The sequence below is a fragment of the Alosa alosa genome, chromosome 7 (assembly GCF_017589495.1).
Source record: "Alosa alosa isolate M-15738 ecotype Scorff River chromosome 7, AALO_Geno_1.1, whole genome shotgun sequence".
NCBI classification, from domain to species: Eukaryota; Metazoa; Chordata; class Actinopteri; order Clupeiformes; family Clupeidae; genus Alosa; species Alosa alosa.
In genome coordinates this window covers 3,806,149-3,832,010 of record NC_063195.1, presented here as the reverse complement: position 1 = coordinate 3,832,010, position 25,862 = coordinate 3,806,149, and the positions used below count along the sequence as shown (strand labels likewise).

General features: G+C 41.0%; 3 protein-coding genes across 10 annotated transcripts in view; 2 read left to right on the top strand and 1 right to left on the bottom strand.

Annotated features, from left to right (window-relative positions):
• Positions 1-25,862, bottom strand: part of LOC125297247 (NACHT, LRR and PYD domains-containing protein 12-like) — a gene marked incomplete in the record, with an annotated part of 868,465 nt that overhangs the window by 555,214 nt on the left and 287,389 nt on the right.
• The window catches only part of LOC125297245 (NACHT, LRR and PYD domains-containing protein 12-like), a 666,703-nt gene that overhangs the window by 494,352 nt on the left and 146,489 nt on the right, over positions 1-25,862 (top strand). The gene's annotated exons all lie outside the window — the stretch shown is intronic.
• Positions 7,177-12,932, top strand: LOC125297359 (zinc finger protein 658B-like). Its single transcript, XM_048247695.1, has 5 exons — positions 7,177-7,318; positions 10,713-10,985; positions 11,294-11,422; positions 11,487-11,784; positions 11,955-12,932. The coding sequence occupies exons 1-5, from the start codon at positions 7,279-7,281 to the stop codon at positions 12,502-12,504; spliced, it is 1,290 nt and encodes a 429-aa protein (XP_048103652.1). The 5' UTR covers positions 7,177-7,278; the 3' UTR covers positions 12,505-12,932.

Below are 25,862 nucleotides of genomic sequence, written 5' to 3'. Positions count from 1 at the left end.
TAAGGTTAAATATCCTACAGAAATCCTTATGCAATCATCCAAGACTAGCTTCCCCAGGCTAAAAGGTCTCTCTACTGGGGTACTGGATGGAGTGGCTGCATTATGACGGAGTGAAATTTTCTTTACTAGTGCAAATTCATTAAGAGAGTGTTCTCCTGATTTTAAGTAATCAGCAACTTGACTTTCAGCAGTAGCAGACGTGTCATCCTCGTCCTCATCCTCATATGAGAAGAACTCATCCTCTATGGCAGAGTCTGTGCAGGCGTGTCATCCTCGTCCTCATCCTCATATGAGAAGAACTCTTCCTCTATGGCAGAGTCTGTGCAGGCGTGTCATCCTCGTCCTCATCCCCCATATGAGAAGAACTCTTCCTCTATGTCCTCATCCTCATATGAGAAGAACTCTTCCTCTATGGCAGAGTCTGTGCAGGCGTGTCATCCCTCGTCCTCATCCTCATATGGCAGAAGAACTCTTCCTCTATGGCAGAGTCTGTGCAGGCGTGTCATCCTCGTCCTCATATGAGAAGAACTCTTCCTCTATGGCAGAGTCTGTGCAGGCGTGTCTTCCTCTATGGCAGAGTCTGTGCAGGCGTGTCATCCTCGTCCTCATCCTCATATGAGAAGAACTCATCCCCTCTATAGGGGAGTCTGTCATCCTCGTCCTCATCCTCATATGAAAGAACTCTTCCTCTATGGCAGAGTCTGTGCAGGCATCCTCGTCCTCATATGTCATCCTGTCGTCCTCATCCTCATATGAGAGAAGAACTCTTCCTCTATGGCAGAGTCTGTGCAGGCGTGTCATCCCTCGTCCTCATCCTCATATGAGAAGAACTCTTCCTCTATGGCAGAGTCTGTGCAGGCGTGTCATCCTCGTCCTCATCCTCATATGAGAAGAACTCTTCCTCTATGGCAGAGTCTGTGCAGGCGTGTCATCCTCGTCCTCATCCTCATATGAGAAGAACTCATCCTCTATGGCAGAGTCTGTGCAGGCGTGTTGGTGGGGTGGTATCTGCTTGCTGGTCTTCTCGGACAGTTTTTCGACACTCTGCCAGCAGACTTGACTTGCCTTGTCCTTCCTGTGTCCGCAGCCCACGTAGTTTAAACTTGGGCAAAGTCACAGCAGCCAACGTAGTTTAAACTTGGGCAAAGTCACAGCAGCCAACGTAGTTTAAACTTGGGCAAAGTCACAGCAGCCAACGTAGTTTAAACTTGGGCAAAGTCACAGCAGCCAAGACGGCATCCTCGCTTTCCAACACCTCTGCAAATCTTGTTTTGATTGTCTGAAATGATACATAAGGATGCAAATTCCATATTATATTATCTTTATCTATCCCTATCAGAGAGAGAGAGAGAGAGAGTGCATCATAGACTATTATGAATATAAATATTTAATTTTACATTAGCCTATATTTATTTCCCTATATATACATTCTATTTCTTTACAACAAGGTTTTGAAGGTCCATCATCTCTAGTCATAATGTATCATAACTGTAAAGGTTAGGTTAGAATAGAATAGAATGATCTTTTACCATTCATGTAATAAAATGAATGTATTAATGAATTTAATTAATTAAAGTTCTTACTGTGACAATTGCCTCTGGAAGGTCAATTAGGATGTGCAGGCCACTCTTCAGTTGCAGGGTCTTGAATATCAATGTCTCCAGTGTGGGTAGGAGTGTGCCATGGTAACAATGATCTTCTACCTGAAGAATGTCTAAAGCAACTGTAAGTGGCTTAATCACCGTACAGTACTCTTTGATGAACTGGTGTTCTCGTTTTGTGATCCATCTCGTTATATCGTTTTGAGTTCCATCTTGTGGTGCATGGGACTAACAGCTTCTTATAAATTACACCATGCACAGTCTCTGCAGCCACGGTTGACCTCCAAGCCTTATTCCACAAGCCTGTGCATTTTGTGGTCGTACTTCTGTGAACAGGTTTTGTCCTGGGTGTTGACAGTAACCACTTGTCAATATCAATGCATGACACCAGGTTCAGGGTGTGTGAAGCACATCTCTGATGTGACGGCAATGTGATCAGTGTCATCTTCACCACCACCACCATCATCATCAGAAACAACACGGGTCTGCAAGGCCTCACCGATGTCAGTAAACGTCTCCTGGTCAGGCCATCCTTAAAAATATTTTTGTTTGCAGTAACAGCCAAAAACAATTAAAAATGGGTCGGTAGGTAGGTCAATATTTTTTTTTTCAAGATTCAAAGTAAAAAAAAAAAAGTTCAATTTTGGTCATGGTGATTACGTAGGAATGAATTTACACAAATGTGCATATTGTGACGTAACTGACTGGGTCTTCAAATCGTGCCTTCAGGCGCACCATTGCAAACCTCATTCTGATGCAGGTTATATAGACCAGCCTTTCTCAAACTTCTTTGACCTGAGGCCCGGTCATGGCAGACTTTTGGGTCATAGGGCTCATCTACATGTATGCAGAAAGAAGGCTACAATAGCTCTTGGCCCGTTATATTGAAATTTGACTATCACGATACTCAATGCTATCACGGTGTATTTTACAGTCTCTGCTCTGTTTCTAAGGAAGTTCAAAAACAAGCGTCGTTCTATTAAGTTTAAGTTAAATAAATAAATAGCCTTCCAACAGGTTGAAGCGGAGCTTTGATACCAACGTTATCGATTAGTTTCAGTTTCTCTCGGCGCAGGCGCACATTGAATGAATGCTCATACCACCACTTAATTGTAGGGCTCCATGTTTAATGACATCGATAGCAAAGCGTTTGTTTTCTTTTTACGTCGATCCAGCGGTTTCTTAATCGACTAAGCAGCAAATTATCAGATGAAGCACCGGGCCTAATTTCCTCCGACTCAGCGGACCAGCAGTCTCCATGTTGCGGACCCATATTTTGAAAATGCTGAATAGACCACAACCAATTTCAATACTCCGACCTTGCGGTCACCCGTTAGACTAGGGGGGAGGGATGAAAAAAAGATCTGGCCACAGTTCTTCCAGAACCCCATTAACAAGCGTTATCAGTTTGTGTGTGAATGAAGCGAAGCGTAGGCCATAGTGTGACATCGTAAAAACCAATGGTGTAGAGATGACACCACAGGTGTTTTTAAGTGAGCCCGTTTGCATGTAGGCAATTTATATTCACAATACTTGGGCCTACTAAAATAAATATTATTTTATTGCATTTGTATTGGTTGTTTAGAGTAAAAAAACAATCGGTCGGTATTAGCGCAAGTTTACAACCCGGCAAGTCGGTCGGACTAAAGGGGAAAAAATAAATATTTGGATTGGTTCTAAATTGACAGAATTGGTTAGGGTTCTGACAAATGAAAATATTTTTTAAGGATGGCCTCATCATCAGAGTCATCCCGCTCCACTAGCTGATACGTTTGGAAGGCCTTTACAAAATTTGAGCAATTATCTGTGACTGTTGTGGTGATTTTGAATGATATAATAAGAGTAGATATGGTCAAGCTCCGTTTGCAATTTAATTAAGTATGTATGCCCCTTTGAACCTCCTGCATGCCAGGGCTGCCTTACCTCGCTCCATGGTTTTCGGATTTATCCAATGCGCTGTTACGCCTAAATAGCTCTTGTTACATGCAGTCTGCTGTGGTAGACGCATATTCTTCTCAAATGTTTGTTTGAGCTCCACATTCATTTGAGTATATTGTGTGTCTATATAGTTAGAAAACGTCTTTCTACACGGCAGGGCTACCCCTCCTCTGACCGGTATTTTGGCAACTAGTACCCTGAATGGGTGTGACTCAACTGTAGATAATGTTAAAAGCAGAACTATGATCTATGACCGGGGTCTGCAACCTTATTATCAAAACAGCCATTTTGCCCCTCATCTTCTGCCAAAAAAATTCTAGGGAGCCGCACAAAAATAACAGAGCTTTTTTATTTTAGCTGTTATAACCACCGAATACAACAAAAAGTAGCCCACTTTAAAATAAAACATTTAGCTGAGCTTTAAAAAGAAACAGGGCCGTCTTTGACAAGTCCATGTCAAGTGTTCTCTCGTCCTCTTAGGGTTTTTTGCTCAGCTGAACATACAAAAAATCTACATCAGTCTGAATTTTTTTTTCCAGGATAATAGGAAAATAATAGCTTATTAAATTTTATTATTACCTGTTTAATGTGACTTCTGTGTCTGAACTTTGCTGCAGATCTTCCCTATGTCAGGGCTGTAAGATGTGACTTTGATCTTCATACAGGCCTGTAGGCTCTCATCTACGAGGCGGGAACGGTGTTTGTTCTTTATGAAGTTTATGCTTGAGAACAATTGCTCGCATAAGTATGTTGAGCCAAAGATGGACAAGACTCCAAATGCATACTTTTTCATGTTAATATATGTGTCAGGAATGGCACTCCATGTTTCAAAAACAAGTTTGTCGGGGTGGGGGAGTTTCTCAATATCACTCCATTTGTGCTCTTTAACGAGTGTAGCCTTCGGGCGTCTTCTTCAATATCCGCTGTCAGTGATTTGAACTTATTTACCCATAAATCTTTTTCCGCTATGTCGGCCAGTTCAATTTCTAGATCAGGCTTACTCCGGTGAATGCAACTGTTTTCAGCAGGGATGGGTCGATGTCCAGCGGTGTGACGGGGAAAGAGAGGGTAGGTTTCTCCTTTCTGAAATCACTGAATCTTTCTCCAAATGCAGCTTGCATTGTAATGATAGCACGGTGGAAATAATCATAATTTATTTGATTGTTCGCTTCTTTGAACTCTCTTAGGGAGGGAAAGTGAGAGAGCGTACCTTTTTGTGTATCTCTTGCGAACACTGTCATCTTGCGCTCAAACGCCAAAACATCTTCCAGCATCTGCAGGGCTGTGCGTCCTTTTCCTTGGAGATTTTTTTTCAGCGTGTTCAAGTGACTTGTCATATCCAACATGAAGTAGAACTTACTCAGCCAATCGAGGTCTTCCAGTTCAGGATAGCTGAGGCCTTTGCTTTCCAAGAAGGTTTTCACATACTCCAGACCAAGGGCGCGGGAAGGGGGGGTGCTGCAGCACCCCCTGCTGGCAAGAGATAGATTTTTTTTAAATATTATATATATTTTTAAATAATTACTAATTTGCTGTCTGACATTATTTATATTTTTGTATGTAAAATGATGAGTCAAATAGCAAAAAAGGGTTATGGATAGGTTTGAATATAGGCTACTGAAAATTAACAGTTACAGAGATCAACGTGAATGTGAGTCAGTTACTGTAAGAACCGTAGCGTGGTTTTATCTATGTGATGGCGATCAAGTGTGTAGGCTTACGGTTGATATAGGCCTACATATTCTATGCGATTTACACGTTCAAAAAAACCATGGATAAGCTGAAAGAAACTTTAATTGTGTTTTACAGTTTTGCAAAAATAATAAATGCATAGTTAGTGAAATCATTTCACTATCCTAGTCGCTAAGATAGAAATTACTAGGACACATACTTGCTGTGGAGACGACACACTCTAGGCTATTCAGAAATTATTTGCGAGATCATTGCAGCCTGATTATTAACCTATATTTAAAGCCTAACATCTCTGGTGTGGTTTTGACGATCAGAAAAGTAATTGTCCTTAGCTATACTGAAATAGGCTAACGATGGCAAGTGCGCTTCTGTGGGGTTAGGGTGGGAGCAGTGGACTCGGAGTGCTGTCGCAGAACACTGGAATTTGGGGCTGCCCAGGACTTTCCTAAAACGTCTCGCCATCACCCGCACACCGCAGAGAATCATCGGACATCCATTATTTTGGTTATTCAGCACCCCTGGTCAACAATAGGTTCCCGCGCGCCTGCTCTAGACAGGTAAGGAAGCGTTTTAGGTTTTAGCACCTCTCCCCTGGACAGCCACCGGACTTTGTTGTGCAGCAGGAGATCCGAATATGCATTGTCGACTTCGTCTAACAATGAACAAAACTGTCAGTGGCTTAACCCAATTATTTTGTTTACTATCTTGATAACGAGGTTCATCACTTTCACACAGTCAGGGGGGAAAGTTTGTGCGCACAGTGCTTCTTGGTGGAGGATGCAGTGAAACGTCATGAGCTCTCGATCCAGTGACTTTTGAAGCAAATTCACAAAGCCCTTATGTGCTCCTCTCATGCTGGGTGCCCCATCAGTAGACACTGACACCAGGTGAGTGGTGTTTATTCCTTTCGCTTCTAGACAACTCAAAACAGCATCACAAATGTCCTGTCCTCGTGTTTGGCCCTTTAGCGGTATGAGTTCAATCAGTTCTTCCTGCGGCCCATCAGAGTTTACATATCTGCATAACAGTGCGGTCTGCTCAACGTTGTTTACATCACTTGACTCATCACAGGCAATTGAAAATGCTTGAGCTGAATTGATGTCATCAATTTGCTTACTGCTGATGTTTTCTGCCATTTTAATGGTCCTGTCTCTGACGGTCTTTGCGGAGAGAGGCATTTCTCTAATTTTCTGAACAATTTCCCGTTTGTTTCTAAAGTCGGAGAATAGATGCTCTGATATTTTCATGAACGACTCTTACATATACTCTCTGTCTGTGAATGACTTCCCCCTCTTTACGATCTCCAGAGCTGCCACAAAGCTAGCAGTGCTAGTTGACTGTGGAGAACTGATCCACTTCTTGAAAGATAGTTTGCGCTCTTCAGCTTTTCGTAGCAGTTCCGAAATTGCTCTCTTTCGCTCATCTTCGGTTGAGTATTTTTCAGCGAATGCTAAGTGTTTGTTTTGAAAATGTCTTTCAATGTTACATTTTTTGTTGTTCGACATTTTCTCGCCACATATCAAGCATACAGGTAAGCCAGTGTCGTTGGCGGTGAATGCAAATAAATAAGTCCACGCTGAATTAAACTCTTTATTTTCTTCCGAAACTTTCCTTTTTTGGGTTTTTTTCATGGCTATTCAGGGTTCACAACTTCACACAGAGGTTTGCACCGGTTCACACATTCTAAAAGCTGCCAGCAGGTAAAGGCACGGGATTGACGTTGATGTGACGTGCCTTATATTTTTATTGACAAATTATGAATTAGAAATAGTCTATCTTTTTAAAAATTGGATCGTATCAACAGAAACTTCAAGATAACTGTGCAACAAAATAAACTAATAATAATGTGTGAATACAAATTAATTAAGAAATACCCTTCATTTATGTTTTTTTTTGTCAAGGCCAAAGGGAGCCGCTATAAGGAGGCAGGTTGCCGACCCCTGATCTATGAAAAGGATCTTGGCATAGTTACCTGGGGACTCTAGGTGCTGTAGAACAGAGTGGACACATAGGGACACAGCATCCTCCACGGACCTGTTTGCCCTGTATGCAAACTGGAAGGGGTCTAGGTTCACTACCCTGGACAGGTAGGTGCATACAATGCGTTCAAATATTTTCATCACCACCAGAGTTAAGGCTACTGGTCAGTAGTTGTTCAAGCAGCTAATTTTGGTCTTTTTGGGCACAGGTACTGTGACTTCAGTCAGGGACTCTACATTATCTTATGGCCTCCTTACACCAAACAACTTTGACAAGATTTGGGAAAGATTCTTGAAACATTGTAGTCTTTTAACTAATGCCCCCCATTTAAGCTTTACTCAAGACTCCAATCTTTCAAGAATCTTTACCAAATCTTGTCAAAGTTGTTTGGTGTAAGGAGGCCATTAGTGACCAGTTAAAAAATATGTGTGAGCACTGGAGCCAACTCAACTGCGCAGTGCTTGATCGTGGCAGAGGATACCAGGTCAGGGCCTGCAGCTTTCCTGCAGTTTTGTTCAACTGCAGTTTTGCACGAATCAGCATTTCTCTTCGTTCGTAGCTTGCTGCCTTCGTTTGTAGAAGTGGCTTGCTGGGACTGTGTTCTTATGTTGTTCCCCCTTAAAGGAGGTTGAAGCCTTTTTTCCGTTAGTCTTGTGTTTTTGCGATATTGTTGTTTATATTATTATGTTTTGAACCACTACCATGACCTTATATCCACCGTTGTGAACGTGACCGTGAACAATAGTTTAAAAGATTTTTGAATAGCTGCCAAACAGCATTGTGCAGCTAATGACACAGCTAATGACTGAAGGTCACTAATATCACCAACCATGAAGAACAGAGCACTATGTGCTTCAAGTTATTCGATATTCTAAATTCTATCACTGCCAGCTATCAACAGCCAACTGTCACTGATAGTCAGGGATGGATTACTGCACGGGCCTACCGGGCCCAAACCCAGGGACCCAAGGAGTCAGAGGACTCAAGCCATTGCATAGAATCATTGCCTCAAAATCAACACATAGGCTATGAATCTGATTGAAATAAAGTATTGGCCATCCCCAAAATGCACCAGAATACAGGAAATCACATCAAATACATTTTAAAAATGTCCCCCGCAACAATTAGTGGGGGGCCCTTAATACATCTGGGCCCAGGGGCCTGAAAGTTAATAATCTGTCCATGCTGGTAGTGTCTCTCTTTCTCTTTCTCTCTCTTACACACTCACACACACACACACACACACACACACACACACCTGTCTGTTTGTCTAGCTGATCCTTTACCCTTTCTTTTCTTCACACTTACATAGGCTACGGAAGGCCTTACAGACTTCAGCTGGTACTATGTAAAAGTCTATTAAACTTGATTTAACAGAGATCTCTGCACTTTGTGTTTTGAATGGGTGTAGACAAGAACTGACTCACAATTTTTAGGCACAATTTCTTGTTAAAGAGATTAGCCTAAAAATGTTTTATAATGTTGTTTTGTTTATGTGGCCCACTTTTGCACACTACCTTGTAGAATATCTTTGCTTTTTGGCACCAAACCCTATGCTATAATACCAGCAATGTGAGATTTATGGACAAAACACCAAATTTAACCTTCAAAGCCTGGAGACGTTTTGTTTTACTCTTTTACTCTTTTGTTTTTACTCTTAAGAACCCCTAGAACAAAGATATAATACTCTCTTAAGAACCCCTAGAACAAAGATATAATACTTTCCAAAATGTAACATGCGAATGTAATGTGATATCTGTGTGATGAGTAGGCTTAATGTAATGTAATGTAATGTGATATCTGTGTGATGAGTAGGCTTAATGTAATGTAATATCTGTGTGATGAGTAGGCTTAATGTAATGTAATGTAATGTGATATCTGTGTGATGAGTAGGCTTAATGTAATGTAATGTACTGTAATATCTGTGTGATGAGTAGGCTTATGTAATGTAATGTAATGTGATATCTGTGTGATGAGTAGGCTTAATGTAATGTAATGTAATATCTGTGTGATGAGTAGGCTTAATGTAATGTAATGTAATGTGATATCTGTGTGATGAGTAGGCTTAATGTAATGTAATGTAAAGTAATATCTGTGTGATGAGTAGGCTTATGTAATGTAATGTAATATCTGTGTGATGAGTAGGCTTAATGTAATGTAACGTGATATCTGTGTGATGAGTAGGCTTAATGTAATGTAATGTAATGTAATGTAATGTAATGTGATATCTGTGTGATGAGTAGGCTTAATGTAATGTAATGTGATATCTGTGTGATGAGTAGGCTTAATGTAATGTAATGTAATGTAATGTGATATCTGTGTGATGAGTAGGCTTAATGTAATGTAATGTAATGTAATGTGATATCTGTGTGATGAGTAGGCTTAATGTAATGTAATGTAATGTAATGTGATATCTGTGTGATGAGTAGGCTTAATGTAATGTAATGTAATGTAATGTAATGTGATATCTGTGTGATGAGCTTAAGCCTTCTACATTCTCGCCACTCCCGACTGGTAGCGCGGCGTGATGTCGCGGGAGCGGTGTAACCATTTATACTCGCGCGCGGAGCGCATGGAGGTGACATTGCAAGATGTTTTTGTGTATCCAGACAAAGTACACTAATTTTAGTAAATTGTGGTCTCATTTTACTACATTGTGGTCCCTTTTTACTACATTGTGTGCACAATTTAGTATATTGTGTGCTCATTTTACTGTGTATTACTTACTGTCTAAGTTGTGTTCATGTTTTACTGAATAGTGTGCTCATTTCATTAAATTGTGCTTTCAATTTAGTAAATTGTGTTTACATTTTAATATATGAGTAAGGTATACAGTGCATACGGAAAGTCTTCACAGCTCTTCACTTTCTCATCAATCTACACACAATACTCCAACAGCCCACAAAAAGTGTTTGGAGTGTTTTGTTAATGTATAAAAATGTAAAGGCTGAAATATTCCATTTATATAAGTATTCACACCTATTGTATGACACTTGCAATTGAGCTCTGGTGCATCCTACTGTTATCAATGGTCCTTGAGATGCTTCTACCCCACTTCCCCACCCGATCATATGTCATTTCACACCTCCATCCTTCTTCAGCTTAACCTCCTTTAAGCCAAATTTAGCTGTGACCACAACCACCTGAGGACCATTGAATGTGTCAACAGTGACATTTTAATATGCAATCCCTTCCCTCTAATTACCCCCACCTTGTGACCCCCCCTCCCCCCGACACACACACTGATTGGCCACGCCCATTTAACACCCTATCATTCTGATTTGCATCATAAAGGCTCCTGTCCCTGATTGGTTAGATGAACCTACTGGGTCAGAGAGAAGGGGCATTTAAACACCACCTAGTGCAGTCAGATGTCTGAACTCACCTGTTCCATGGTAGGCACTGGGACACTCTTGCATTTCTCTGTGTGCACTTGTTTGTTTAATCCTTCAATGACAAATGTGATTCAACTGTAATGTTTGACTTTGTTTTTGAACACAGAATTGGAGTCTAAAATGTCAGGATTCACTGAACCAACACTGCTGCCTATGCCAGTGAAGGAGATAAAAGAAGAAGAGTTTGATGATTTCCATCAGGAACATCTGTTTGCAGTTCAGAAAGAAGAAGAAAAGCCTGGACTGGATCATGACTGCAAGACTGAAACACACACATCAGCAATGTTTCACTGCAAAGAAGAAAAGTCTCCACTGATGGACATTAAACAGGAGGAATCTGATTCAAGAGAGCATGGCCAGAAAGACTCTTCTCCTATTGGTAAGTTACTCATTAGTGTTTTGTCTCCTGTATGAATTGCACCATGTATATAGTTAATAATCAGAATCAGAATCAGTTTTGTTGGTCAAGAATACTTACATATACAAGAAATGTGACTTCGGTAGATGGTAAACTCTCTGTACATGTAACAAAGACATGTAGTAATAAAACATTCAATCAATAATATAATAAGACTTGTGTTGTTGACTTGGCCTGTGGAAATTCTGATGTAAAAAAACAAACATGTATTACCATTATGGTAATTATGAGTAAAATATTTTATTGTCCTATTCCTGCAAATGAACAAGAAATCAGCACAGACGAGATGAGACATACTGGGAAAAAGCCGTACCAGTGCACTGATTGTGGAAAGACCTTTAATCAAAAATATCATCTCAAGACACACCAGAGGATCCATGCTGGGGAAAAAGCCTTGAGTGCAATCTGACTGTGGAAAAAGGCCCCTTCAGTGACATAACTCATCTCCAAGAGACATCAGAGGATCCATACTGGGGAAAACCATATCAGTGCACCAATTTGTGGGAAGAGTTCATACTGGGGAAAAGCGATACCAGTGCACTGACTATGGAAAGGCCTTCAATCGAAAATCTCATCTCAATACACACCAGAGGATCCATGCTAGGGAAAAACCATATGAGTGCACTGACTGTGGAAAGGCCTTCAGTGACATAACTCATCTCAAGAGACATCAGAGGATCCATACTGGGGAAAAACCATATCAGTGCACCACTTGTGGGAAGAGTTTCAGTACTAAGACAGAGGTCACCATCCATCACCGCGACACATACAACATTCAATCAATAATATAATAAGACTTGTGTTGTTGACTTGGCCTGTGGACATTCTGATGTAAAAAAACAAACATGTATTACCATTATGGTAATTATGAGTAAAATATTTTATTGTCCTATTCCTGCAAAATGAACAAGAAATCAGCACAGACGAGATGAGACATACTGGGAAAAAACCATATTGGTGCACTGATTGTGGAAAGACCTTTAATCAAAAATATCATCTCAAGACACACCAGAGGATCCATGCTGGGGAAAAGCCTTACCAGTGCACTGACTGTGGAAAGGCCTTTTATCATACATCTCATCTCAAGATACACCAGATGATCCACACAGGAGAAAAGCCATATCAGTGCAGTGTGTGTGGGAAGAGTTTCAGGACTAAACCAGAGGTCACCAAACATCATCGCACACATACAGGAGAGAAACCATATCTGTGCAGTACTTGTGGGAAGAGTTTCAGGACTAAGGCACAGGTCAACAACCATCAGCGAACACATACAGGAGAAAAGCCATATCAGTGCACCACATGTGGGAAGAGTTTCAGGACTAAAGCAGACGTCACCAGACATCAGCGCATACATACAGGAAAAAAGCCATATCAGTGCACCACATGTGGGAAGAGTTTCAGCGCTAAATACATTCTCACTCGACACCAACGATCACACATGGGACTAAAGCCATATTTGTGTGTCAGTCACACCTAAAATCTTAAGAGCCATCAGGACTTGCATACAGGTGTTGAACATTAGAAATGCTAAATTGACCCAGTGAGTATTTGCATTAAATCAGAGGTCATGTACAGACACCTTTATTCAGCTAATGCAAGATGAAGAACAAGTACCACATCATCCTGGACTAGAAGGATGAATTCCTTGTGTGGCACAGATACCTGTGGCTACATTCATGATCTGTTTAAGATGCATTTTGTGTTTGCTGTGTCTTCTGATAAGGCCTTTATTAATGTCTACACATTCATCTGAACAACTGTCTGTTGCATTGTTGTGTCCACCACCAAGGACAGTCCAAAGCAAGGGAATCACATTGCGAATTAATAACAATAACATTTGAAAATGTTACCAGCCAGAGGGTTTTTATTCAAATGTGTGGTAATGACAGGACACACTATTATTGTAAATAAATCACTTGTTTGACTATCTCAATGGCTGTTTGAATGAATCTAGAATTATTATTTTTTTACCTCATACATATATACACAGAGGTCATTCAATGTGCTTTACATTAACAAAACATACAACATGCTTTACATAATCAAAAGAAAACAAAACACAAGGTAAAATCATTTAAAACTAAAGAAAAATTAGAAAGCAAAAACAAAGGCGAAAGTAGTAAAAAAAAAGTAATAAAAGACAAGGTAGAATAATTATCAAGGCAGATTCAGAATTTGTAACTCGGCGCAGTTCTAAATCATTTTGATTAAATGATAAAGTGGACTGTCCTGAACCAGCTGGACCATGGTGGAGGGAGACTACCCTGGAAATCCAGAGTTCCCTGAAATCCAGAGTTCTGCAAAGAGTTACAATGGAGTTGTCTCTGCGACACTCTGGCAATGAGCAATGATGCACGTTACTTTTACCCTTTGCATCCCATGGAACCAATGAAATTGTATCTGATATAGGCATGCCAAAGGCGAGCTAAACTGATGACGACAGCGCTGCAATGTTGGAAACATTGATCGTAGTGTTATCCAATTCCGTTGAAGTCCAGAATCATTCAAAGTAAACATTGGTCTAGTGTTATCCAATTGTGTGCAGTGAGATTTTCAAATGCATGCTTGGTGCCATCCCTTGAGTTGGGCCGTTACATTGTTTGTGGCCAGACCCTTAATCTTTCTGGATTACCAGGGTCTGGATTTTTCAGGCTAGAGGGAGACTCTAGGGCTGAACAAAGTACACACATATGAAATAAATGCCATTTTTTATTTAGTAATGAATACATTCTGCACTCGACATCTGTGACAAGAACCGATCTGACTTGACTTGACCTGAGCATGCGCAGTAGCATGTGTGTGCTCTCCACAGCAACTTTTTATTCCATTGCAACGAACAAAGTAAAAGATGGATAAAAAAATGGATATCTTTGATGAACAAAGTGGGATGCAATGTGAGCCTTGAATGGGATACCATGCAGGAATTTGATAGGATCATAAAACCGGATCATGAACATGCTTTTTCTGAGAAAAACACATGAAAACATTGGATAGGTTGAGCTATATATATAGTTATTGTTTTGCTGTCACTTTCTCTGTTTAAATAATGTGACCCAGAAGGATGTAGAACCAATGGATAGCTCTGTGTCTCCTCTTCCATCTGACATGTGTCCCATATCTATCTGATCACGGGTTTGTGAAAAATTCAAACGAGAGCAATGGGTGAACTCAGAACGGTATAGACTGGTAATATGATGCAATTTGATTTAATTTCATGATTTTGTTTTATTTGAATCCACAATCGTACAAGTGCCTCGTTTTTTTGGAAAGCCCCACTTCTGCTCTGTCACATGATAAAGTTTTATCAAACTGCAACAAATAGTTCCGGAGCAATTTCACAGAGAAGAATTGGTGTGTTTTTGAATAGTTCCAGAGCCATTTAAAAGACACACTTTGCATCAATAGTCATAACTGGATTGACCTCCATGCACAGTAGCAACAGAGCTAAAGATCAAGAGAACAGCATTCATATGCCATAGTGACGTAAAAGTGGTGTGGCTCCTTTAACCCTCTAGGCGCCACGGGCGACTATAGTCGACAAGATGCGGCACTGAATAAAACGGCCGATTCTGTCAAATAGGGTGTCATAATTCGTTCAAACTCCACTCCACTAGATGGCAGACATGTCATACGTCATCACCGAAGTCGAAAAATCGCCATGCTTCTATACAAAATCTTCCCGCTAGAGCTCATTGAATCAGTGCGAAATACCGAGCTAGTAATGCGTGTGTGTCATTTTTTATCAGAGCGGTATTGTCAACGTCAGAGAGTATTTGCACTACATTATCGTGTAATGGCATCAGAAAAGTTTACCCGCAATGAAGTGTTGGGTTTTCTATTCGCTGACCCTGATTCTGAAGGAGAATATCTGCCTTTAGAAAATGACGGTGATTCGTTTACTCACCACGCTTCAGATCGTCCCCTGCCTTGCAATGGTGCAGCTGGACAAAGTTTAGACCTACACCAAGCACAAATGAATCCTTTGCCCAATGTAGATGGTCCTTTGCCCAATGTTAGTGCTGGGAACAATGTTTCACGGGGTCGTAGTGTTCATCGGGAAGTTAGCAGGCGTGTTAGTGATGTGGGAAACGAGGGCTGGAAGTTATGTGGGGGTCCAGTCTTTTTAAGCTTAGCCAGCTAGCTTCTTTGTCTTCTGACCGTGTGCCTCTCCATAATCGCTGGGCGACAATAACGGTTGTTGGAGCAGTTGTCTAATGCCACTGGGGATGTTAGACGAGGTCGAAGTGTTCATAGGACAGTTAGGGGCAACGTGGGAGGCAGGGGGAGTCGCAATGAGAATGACAGTAGGCCTAGTTCGAGCTGTGCAACTTCTCTCCACTCGGGCGCTACCTTGAGGCAGATCAGGCCGCAGCTAGTGCAAGCAGGAGCAGAGGCGGTGTGACACGGGGCAGAGGAGCCATGAATAGTTTAGTGCAAGATGATGGCTTTGAGTACTTGGCCAATGAGGAGCAGTACCAAAGTTGGATCACGCCCTTTGATCAGCCAATTGGTTATCTGGGGAAAGAGAACTCTCCAATGCCAATTCGCCCCTAGATTTTCTATCACTCTTTCTCTCTGATGAGTTCTGGAATTTACTTGTTATTGAGACAAATCGCTATGCCCATCAGTTTTTAGCCTCCCATCAACTCCAGCCACACTCCAGATTTCATCAATGGTCTGACGTAACTGTCAGTGAAATGAAAGCCTTCTTTTCCCTGCATTTGAGTATGGGTCTGGTAGAGAAGTCAGAGTTGGAGGATTATTGGGCTGAATATTGGCCAACAGCAACACCTGGATTTGGGAAGGTGATGTCCAGGAATAGATTTGAGATGATTTTGTCTTTCCTTCATTTCACTAATAATGAGGAGTATGTTGACAGGGGTCAGCCAGGCTATGACAGGCTATTCAAAATCCGCCCAATAATTAATTTGGTCATCCCCCGGTTTTCAGCAGTGTATGGCCCATCTAAGCAGCTGTCACTGGATGAAATGACGATTGCATTCAAAGGAAAATCAACCCTAAAAATGTATAACCCAAACAAACCAGACAAATATGGTTACAAAGTATTTGTTCTGAGTGAGGCAAAGTCAGGCTATGTGCTACAGTGGTCCATGTACACTGGACAAAATAGGCCTAACGCTGATTTCGGGTGCCACACACCTTGTTGTCCGTGAGCTGATGGCCCCGCACACAGGGAAAGGGCATGAGGTGTACATGGACAGCTATTACACCTCGCCAGCCATAGCAGATGAGCTGGCAAACAATGATTCGGGTTTGTGTGGGACTGTCAGCAGTGACAGGAAGGGGATGCCAAAGGGCCTCACCCGCGAACAGCTGCCATTGAGCAAGGGAGATGACCCAGTCTTCATGAGGAAGGGGAAGTTGCTAGCTTGTGCGTGGCATGATACAAAGCCTCACAATGCTCTCTACACTGCATTCCAACACATGTGTCAGAAAGCGCATCAGGACCAAACACACTGATAGTGGCTATAGGGAGATAAATAGGCCTGTTTGTGTTGATGACTACAATTCATTCATGGGGGGTGTCGACACAGCAGACCAGAGAATGAAGACCTACCTCTTTCCCCATAGATCAAGGAAATGGTACAATAGAATTTTCAATGGCATTCTCAGTGTAAGCATGGTGAATGCCCACATCATTTACTGCCGCTGCACTGCTGCTCCTCACAAGCCCCTGAAAGTCTTCGCAGGATGTCATCTCTGCTTTACTGGAAGGCTTCTCCAGGAAAGAGAGCAACAAAGGCGAAAGTCATCCTCACTGGGAGACATGCCACAGAGACTCACTGAGCCCACTTTATGTGCCAGGCTGATGGTAAGCCAGATTGTGTCGCTTTGTTCTGATCGGACCAGCCCTAAAGGTCACCGTCAGACAAAATACATGTGTAGGCAGTGTGGGGGTGGGTCTTTGTGTTGTGCCTTGCAATGAGAGGTACCACACCCTGAAACACTACAAGAAATGTCACCTGGATGGATAGGGAGTCATTATCTCTACAGCAAAAGGCCTGCTACATAAATTCTTTTTTTTGTCTGCCATTTATTAGTAATGATTTAGACTGTTGATTTACTATCTATTTCCCTGACCATAGTAGTGTACACTATGTGTTCTTTTTTGTGAGTTCATGTCCTTGTGATGTATGTGTCTTTGTCAGCTAAAAAAAACAACCAAAAAAACATCAACAAAAACAACAAAAAGAAAAAAAAAATACTAACATTGTCTCTCGTCTTGTCTCGTCATCTCACTCCTGATCTGTGCCTTGCCGTGGCGAGTGAGCTTTTGAACTAAACAGGTCTTGTCTACTTGTGTTTGTGTGTCATATGAATAATATATATGTACCCCATACATGGCTTCAGAGTGCCTACTGTATGTAGTAAATGGAAAATCTCTACAGCAAAAGGCCAACCTACAGCTACATTCATTCGGTTTGTTACTGCCATTTATTAGTAATGATTTACACAGTTTGTTTACTACTTACTATTTACCTGAGCATTCAGTATTGTGCAATATAGCACACAGAAGATGAGGGACATTTTGGGGGGAAAGAAGTGCTGAATTTTATCATTCAAACATGTGACTTTTCATGAAAATTCTATAATCCAAGATGGCCACCACGTCATATGACGTCATAATATGCAAATTAGATGGGGAAATTTAATCCCTACATAAACTTTGGGTCATCCTTAATATTTCTCTAATTTACAGAAAGTCTCTATCTCTTATCACTTTTAAGATATAGCCTTTTGAAATTAAGATGTCAAAATCGAACGTTTTGAAAAAAAACCTCTGGCGCCTAAAGGGTTAAAACCCAATCCATTGGTATAAGTTCCAGAGCTATACAACTTGATCTAACTATACTGTGTAGCCTACATCATCTGATTTTAATAAGTTTAGATATATAGGCTATATTTAACATTCAACATGTATTTTCTATTTCTTGCATTTACGAATTTAAGCACGGCTTATGCCTGCTTAGCTATGAGCTGTATATCCTCTGATTTTAATATTTACAGTTACCTACCATTTAAGCACAGCTCAGTTTCAAGAAGCTTTTCAAGCTCCATGTTGAAATTTGCTACAATGTATTTCAAAACCGGATTGCTTTGGAACGGTTAATTATACACGGGATTGACTCACACCTTTGTGTTCTCTAAAATCTGCAATTTACTGTGATGTATGGTTTGTCATGTGTTGAGTGAAAAGTTGGTGAGATATCCCACCGAGACAAATGGGTGTGGAGATGGGCACAATTGGAATGTTGATGGCTGACCCAGGTACAGGTGCTAATGTGCCAGTGGTTTAGAATAATAGACAGACAGGTGCACTGGAGGATACTATTCATATGACACCTGCTGATTACCCAGCCATTGTTCCTGAAGTACAGGTGCTAATACAAGATTGTAGGCTACAGTATTAAACAGACCACCTAAGTATTAGAGGTTGATCATTTCTGTCCTCAAGTTGAACCTACTGTTCATGTAGGGGCAATAAATCTGGAATTAAATTATATAACAATGATGTATTAGTAAAACTCAATTTTATTACAAAACAGTGTTTCACAAAATCAAAGCAGTTCAGGCAACCTCTGGATGACTGTCCTGCTACGGAACAAGTCCTTGTGGTCACAGATCAACGTGGCCACCATATTCTACATCTGATTTCCCACCTGAGGAACATTGAATGTGTCAACAGTGACATTTTAATATGGAATCCAATCCCCTAAGTCCCTGCTAGACTAGTTTGCATTTTAAAATGTCTTGAAGTCAATTAATTTTAAACACCTTACTGTCTATGGGCAACACTTGCCGCTGTCCTAATGCGTGCAGAGGGAATTTGAAAGACAACTGATCCCCCCCCCCCCCCCGGACTGAGCACTGCGAACGGTGAGTGCCCTGACCCTACATTTTAATGTGGGTCTGGCTCGTCAGGCTAGTGTTTCACACTACACAAGATCAAAGCAGTTCAGGCAACCTCTGGATGACTGTCCTGCTAAGGAACAAGTCTTTGTGGTCACAGATCAAGGTGGCCACCATATTCTACATCTGATTTCCAATCAGAGACACCCGTTTTCCATTGGCCCCAATGCGGTGCCTAGCTTTCTAAAATCAATGCTTGTGGTGTCTGAAAGAATGTCTTTGGGTCCTCATTCCTGGCACTCGCTGCACATTGCAGACATTCTCACTACATCTCTCAAGTTAGTGTCCACTGCATCAGCCCTCCTCCGTTCACCTGGCTAAAGTTCACCTGATGAGGATGGGGGGGCTCCAATCACAACAAAGTGACGGCGTTCCAGCTCCTCAATGAATCTTTCAATAAGGAAAACACAGTATTTTAAGTGGTTAATTAAACTATCTGTATGAAACTAAAGTCACAGAAATGGATAAAAACAGCATACATGCTTACAATAACCGAATAAGGGAATACTAGTTTGCCATTCAATTCCAATCACCTTAACAATATAACATATCATAGTAAACGAGAAGTAATGTGTAATACTGAAAAGTTCAGCCACCAACCTTTTTAATGAATCATCATCATGCACAATTTGACGAAGGACTTGATAACTAAAAAAAATGCCATTCTCTAGGATTTCCACAGCGTCCTGTTTTGCATGTTCCACCGCTGTTACAATGGCAAATTCGGTACCATTCTTCATGCACACCCTGCGCAGATGCCTTGACAGGTATTTCTGGGTTTTCTTGGACACAGGGCACAGCAGATAGGCTCTGTTTGCAGGTTTCCTGGAAAAGGAAAACAAGGCATTGAGTATAATGTCCTACATTCTGAACATTACAAAAGCATAATCATATGTGCTGATTTACAAACAAGTCCCTAAGCAAACATTAGAAACCACAAAGGGAGCAGAAGAACAGCAACTAAACTGGAAGAAATGGCTTAATGAAACTGTTATTTAACTTACCTCTTATGAGCCATTTGTCAGGAATGGATAAAAAAAAAACAGTAGAAATAGCTTCTCAAGATGACTGGAGTTCTGAGCCAAAGGCTCAAAGGCAGAAATCGAAATGAGGCTTGAAATAAAGCTTCAGCAGTAGCAACTGAAATTGCTTTTTTGGCTTCTGGTAAAAGCCTAGGAATAAAAGCTATTTAGAATTATCAACAGAAATGCTGTTTTTTTGGCTTGTGATAAGAGAGCAGGCCTCTGTCTTCCTTCTAGAATAATGATGTCTGATGATCTCTGATGATGGAGAGTGGCTCAGAAGAGAACCAAGGAGATAACTGACCAATGCTGGCCTGTGCTTTTATATGAAATGTGTTGGTGTTGTGACCTGACAGCCCCGCCCACATCCATGCATTTACAGTAAACCAAAACTTAATGGCCTCCCCTTTGTTTAGGTCAATAGCCATCAGCAGGGTCCCCATGGTCATGGAAAACTGGAAAAGTGATGGAATTGTACAATCCTATTTTTCAGGCCTGTAGAAATCATGGAATTCAGTAAATTCATTGAAATCTTTAGAAAAGACCTGAAATGTATTTATTTGTATTCTTGCTATCCTGTTTGAGCTCGTGCACCAGTACGAACTGTTGTGCCTCAGTAAAATCTCAAGTTCAGGTTCAACTACTTCCTGTATTTAGCAGTAGTAATGTACAGTATTAATATAATAACAGGATAAGAAAGGAATTTTGTCAAATTCACAAAGTCAAAGCAACAGATTAAAGCAGCAATACAAAATGTAATTAGAGCGGCACACATCAGATCATCCAATCTTCATACCAAACCCAGTTAAGAAAAGTCTATGTGAGGAGATTTGAAATATAAATATGGAAGCTAACACAAATTGAGTGCCCTAATTCAAAGATAGCATTTGTTAGCGTTAGTGCAAATAGTATGATAGCCCAGAGCAGGCCTACAATCTAAACAGAATTGATTCAATTACAGTTGAACACAGCTACTCACTTCTGCATAATTCCATTGAGTGCTGAAATGTATTTTTTGACCAATTCTGATCTATGAAACTCCTCAACCATGCCTTGTGGTTGTGAAGATAATGACGTATCACAATTAATAACTTTTCAACCCTAAAGTTGGAGACCAAGTTGAAATTTGGCACAGTTTATTTCAAAAGTGGATTGCTCCTAATTATATACAGGACTGCCTTGTGTTCGATAATGTCTTTTTTTACTGTGATGTTTGGTTTGTCGTGTGTTGAGTGAAGAGTTGGTGAGATATCCACTTGAATTTTCCCTGGGGATCAATAAAGTATCTATCTATCTATCTATCTAGTACAGGTGCTAATATTGTATAATGAGAGACAGACAGGTGCACTGGAGGATACTATTCATATGATAGTTGCTGATAACCCAGCCATTGTTCCTGCAGTACAGGTGATAATACTATAACTATTCATATGATAACTGCTGATTACCTAGCCATTGGTCCTGAAGTACAGATGATAATACTATAACTATTCATATGATAACTGCTGATTACCCAGCCATTGGTCCTGAAGTACAGGTGATAATATTGCATAATGAGAGACAGACAGGTGCACTGGAGGATACTATTCATATGATGCTTGCTGATTACCCAGCCGTTGTTCCTGCAGGTGATACAATGATACAAGGAAGTTTATTGTCACATGCATATAGTTACTGGAAGTAAGAAATGCAGTGAAATTATGTCTGGTGTCAGCCTATTTGTGCATTAATGGGGGGGGGAGTGCAGTAGAAGAGGGTTTAGTAGATTAAGTGGCAAGGGCTGCATGAAAAAAGGTGGGGGAGGATTGGGATTGGGTGGGGGCACCAACAAGGAGCACCCAAGAGCAACAGGGCAAGGAAAAACTCCCTTACCAAGGAAGAAACCTTGGGCAGATCCACGGCTCAAGGGGCTAACCCAACTGCCAGGGTCTTGGTGTGTGTGTTGGGGGATGACAGGGAGATGGGATAGTGTGCTGTGTATGTGGGGAGAGGGCAGTGTGCAATATGTGTGTTGGTGAAGCTTCCTCATGAGACAATGTGCTGTGTATGGGGGGGGGCAGTGTGCTGTAAGTACGTTGGGGATGTGTGTTGGAGAAGCTTCTTGATGAAATAATGTGCTGTGTAGGTAGGGGAGAGGGGGGGGCAGTGTAGTGCAAGTATGGTGAAGGGACTTACTATTGCAAGCAGAGTACTGTATGTATGATAAAGGCTAGGCAATCAAGGACATGGGTAGATAGGTGGATGAGAAATCAAAAATAATAAATAAAAAGTTCTATGGAGATGTGCAAAAGTTGGAGAAAGTCAGATGTGTGTGTGTGTGTGTTTGTGTTTTGACGTGTGATGAAATAAGAAAATAAATAAAAGGTCTGTAGCATAGGGAGAGGGATGTAAAAGTGCTAAAAGTCATGTAGGTGTGTGGTGTGTGTGTGTGTGTGTGTGTGTGTGTGTGGGGGGGGTGTGTGCTGAGGAGTGAATGAGTGCAAATTCAGTATAGTGTGAATTCAGAGTTGGGAAATGTTTGAGAGTGCTGAGGAGTGAATGTGTGCAAAGTCAGTATAGTGTGAGTTCAGAGTTCGGATGGCCTGGGGATAAAAACTTCTAGTGATAATACTATAACTATTCATATGATAACTGCTGATTATCCAGTCATTGTTCCAGTACAGGTGATAATATTGTATAATGAGAGACAGACTGGTGCACTGGATACTATTCATATGATACCTGCTGATTACCCAGCTCTTGGTCCTGAAGTAATAATAATAATAATACATTTGATTTAAAAACGCCTTTCAGGACACCCAAGGTCGCTTCACAGATAAAACAAATAGAAGGAAAAAAATAAAATATATATCAAAAAAGGAGAAAAATTATATATATAAAATAGCCATCCATATATATAAAATAGCAATCCATTGTCTATTTTCACCCCATTTAGCCATATCACAGTCCATAGGCTAGTCTAAAGAGAAAGGTTTTCAGTTCCTTTCTGAACTGGGCAGTGGATTCACACTGCCTGATGTTGTTTGGAAGTGAGTTCCATAGCTTTGGGGCTGTGTGTCAACAGTAAGATCTTAAACTGGACTCTCTGGGTAACTGGTAACCAGTGTAGCTGCAACAGTACAGGTGTTATGTGGCTTGTGGACTTTGTCCTGTTACTATCCTGGCTGCAGAGTTCTGGATTATTTGGAGGCGGTGGAGTGATTTCTGTGGACTGCAGGTGATAATAACAATGATGTATAAGGAATAAAAGACACAAGGCTTCACTTTTCAATTATATTGCAGAGTACAATGTGGACAGTTATTGGATATAACCAGTTTTGTACTTCCATTTGCTATTTATGGCCTGCAGGCCTCATTGACCCGAGCTCATGCAAGTCAGAAAGGGGAAGATTCTATCAGGGAAAGGTTCCAGTGGGGGCTGGCATAGAAGCAAAGAGATGTAGTGAGGGTGTGTTTGTGTGTGTGTTAAATGTACAGAAGCCCATATACAGCCCATCTGATCAATAAGTATGTGCCTGGACTCAATTTTATGCACTGACCATTTTCTCACCCATTCATTTTTATGGCCGGTCATTGACCGGAAATACACATGGGTGTTCTAAAGTTAAATAATACACTCAAATTGTTATGGAAATCTTCAACATTTGTTTTATGTGTTCAGATGCCCTGCATTAAAAAAGTCAAGGAGCCTCATGATGGTCAGAATAAGTTTCTTAATTTTTTGACTAAAGAATTGTCAATCGGACACATTTGACCGTGAACACAACAGGAGGGTTAAAATCTTCCAAAAATAGCAAACACCATGTTTGTGTGTATACATGACCCATGTTGGAAACTTTCAGCTCACACCTCCACCCTACCCAACCCCATTTGTGATGTTCCTCCAAATGTAGCTTTCAGCTCACACCTCCACCCCACCCCCACCCAACCTCCTGTGTGATGTTCCTCCAAATGTAGCAGTAGCCTACCTGAAGACCATCAGGTGTGCAAATGGTGCTCATACACATATCCCATAATCCTCTGTGGTTCTGGTGTGGTGCTGATTGGGTGGATCTGAATTCAGTAGCTCACTGGAACAGAGGATCCCTTCTAGACACACTAGAGTGGAGTCAGATTACAGAACTGAATGTGCTTACTGGTAGTCGACTGCATTTTTTTAAGAAACACCACTGGAAATTGAAATGTCAGGATTACCATCACAACTATCCATGTCAGTGAAGAAGGATATCAAATCAGAAGAATGGGACGCTTTTCTTCATGACTATCTGTGTGCAGTTCAAAAAGCTGAAGGAACACCTGGACTTGATGATGACTGCAAGGCTGAAACACCCACATCACCAACATCAACCCTGGGTAAAGGGAAGACTTCAACAATTGATTTTAAAGAAAAAGAGGATTCATATTTAAGACAACATGGTAACAAGAACCCTTTTCTTTCAAGTAAGTTACTGAATACTTGATATCATAAAGACTTGAACTGACTGAATTGATCAAATTCATTTGTTATGCTAATATACAACAGATTGTTCTCTCCACAAGAGGAAAGGCCAAACCATTGGACCACCTGTGGTGAGAGCTTCAGGAGTGTCTCAGCTCTTATGGTTTACAGGAGAATATATACATGAGAAAAGCCATATCCGTGTACTACATGTGGGAAGAGTTTGAGCTGTAGCTCACATCTCAACTCGTATCAGAGGGCCCATGCTGGAGAAAGAACTCATTGTTGTGCTGAGTGTGGAAAGAGTTTCACAAGTAGTTCACTTCTTTCTCTACACAACATGATACACACGTACTTCTCATCAGATGGCACATACTGGAGAAATAACACATCGGTGCGCTGAGTGCGGAAAGGTCTTCAGATGGATGTTGAATTTCAAGAATCACCAGAGGATACAAACATATGGGGAAAAAACATATCAATGTACTACATCAAATTCAACATACTGGAGAAAAGTCACATTAGTGCTCTGAGAGTTGAAAGGCCAATAGATGGTCATCGCTTCAGACACACAGAGAAATGCCTTGTATGTGTGACATATGTGGAGTTTTCAGACAATGGGACCTACATTAAGAATTTTGGAAGAAAAGATCAGGCAGTATGCTGAGAGACCTGACCCAATAGGCGACATTCAACATTAAACCGCATAATGATCCAAAACATACAGCCAAACAAGGCAAGAAATAGTTAAGAGAGAACATTTTCAACATTTTTAAGTTAGAGTCCAGACCTCAATCTGTCAAAAAATATGAGCACAAGGCCAGAGTGATGGCAAATAATCATTCCTGCCTCAAAACCCGGATTTCTGTCTCCTATATGAACCATTTTGAGAGCTGTGAATGCAAATAAAGATGTTTCCATTGATAATAAAGATGTTAAAAGATAAATATTAGCCATATCACACTTGTATATTAATAACCCAAGCTCATTGTGAAGTTTAAATTAACTGTCACCTTGCATCCATGCTGTAAAATACAGATGTTCAGAACATAGCAACATTTAGCATATGACGGAGGTGGCTTTTAGCTAAAATAGCGATGTTTCAAAGATACGGTTCATCCGAATTCTGGGATATGCCCGCACCCTTTCTAGTATTTCACGCAGTCCTTTGCAGCTTATGCGGCCGCATAAGCAACACACATCTCCCGCTTTACTTACCAGTATCTTACGTTGTCCAAAAATAAATCAATAAATCATAATTGCATACCTGTCTCTGTTTTCATTGTAGACTATGTGTTGAACATGACCAATCAGCATAGAAGTAAAGCCCCTCTCTCTCTCGCTCTCCTTCCCTCTCCCTCTCAATGGACACGTGCGACTCCAAATAAAAGTCACAATCGTGAAAGCAAGGACGCATAGAAGACCACTAGCTAAATTACTATT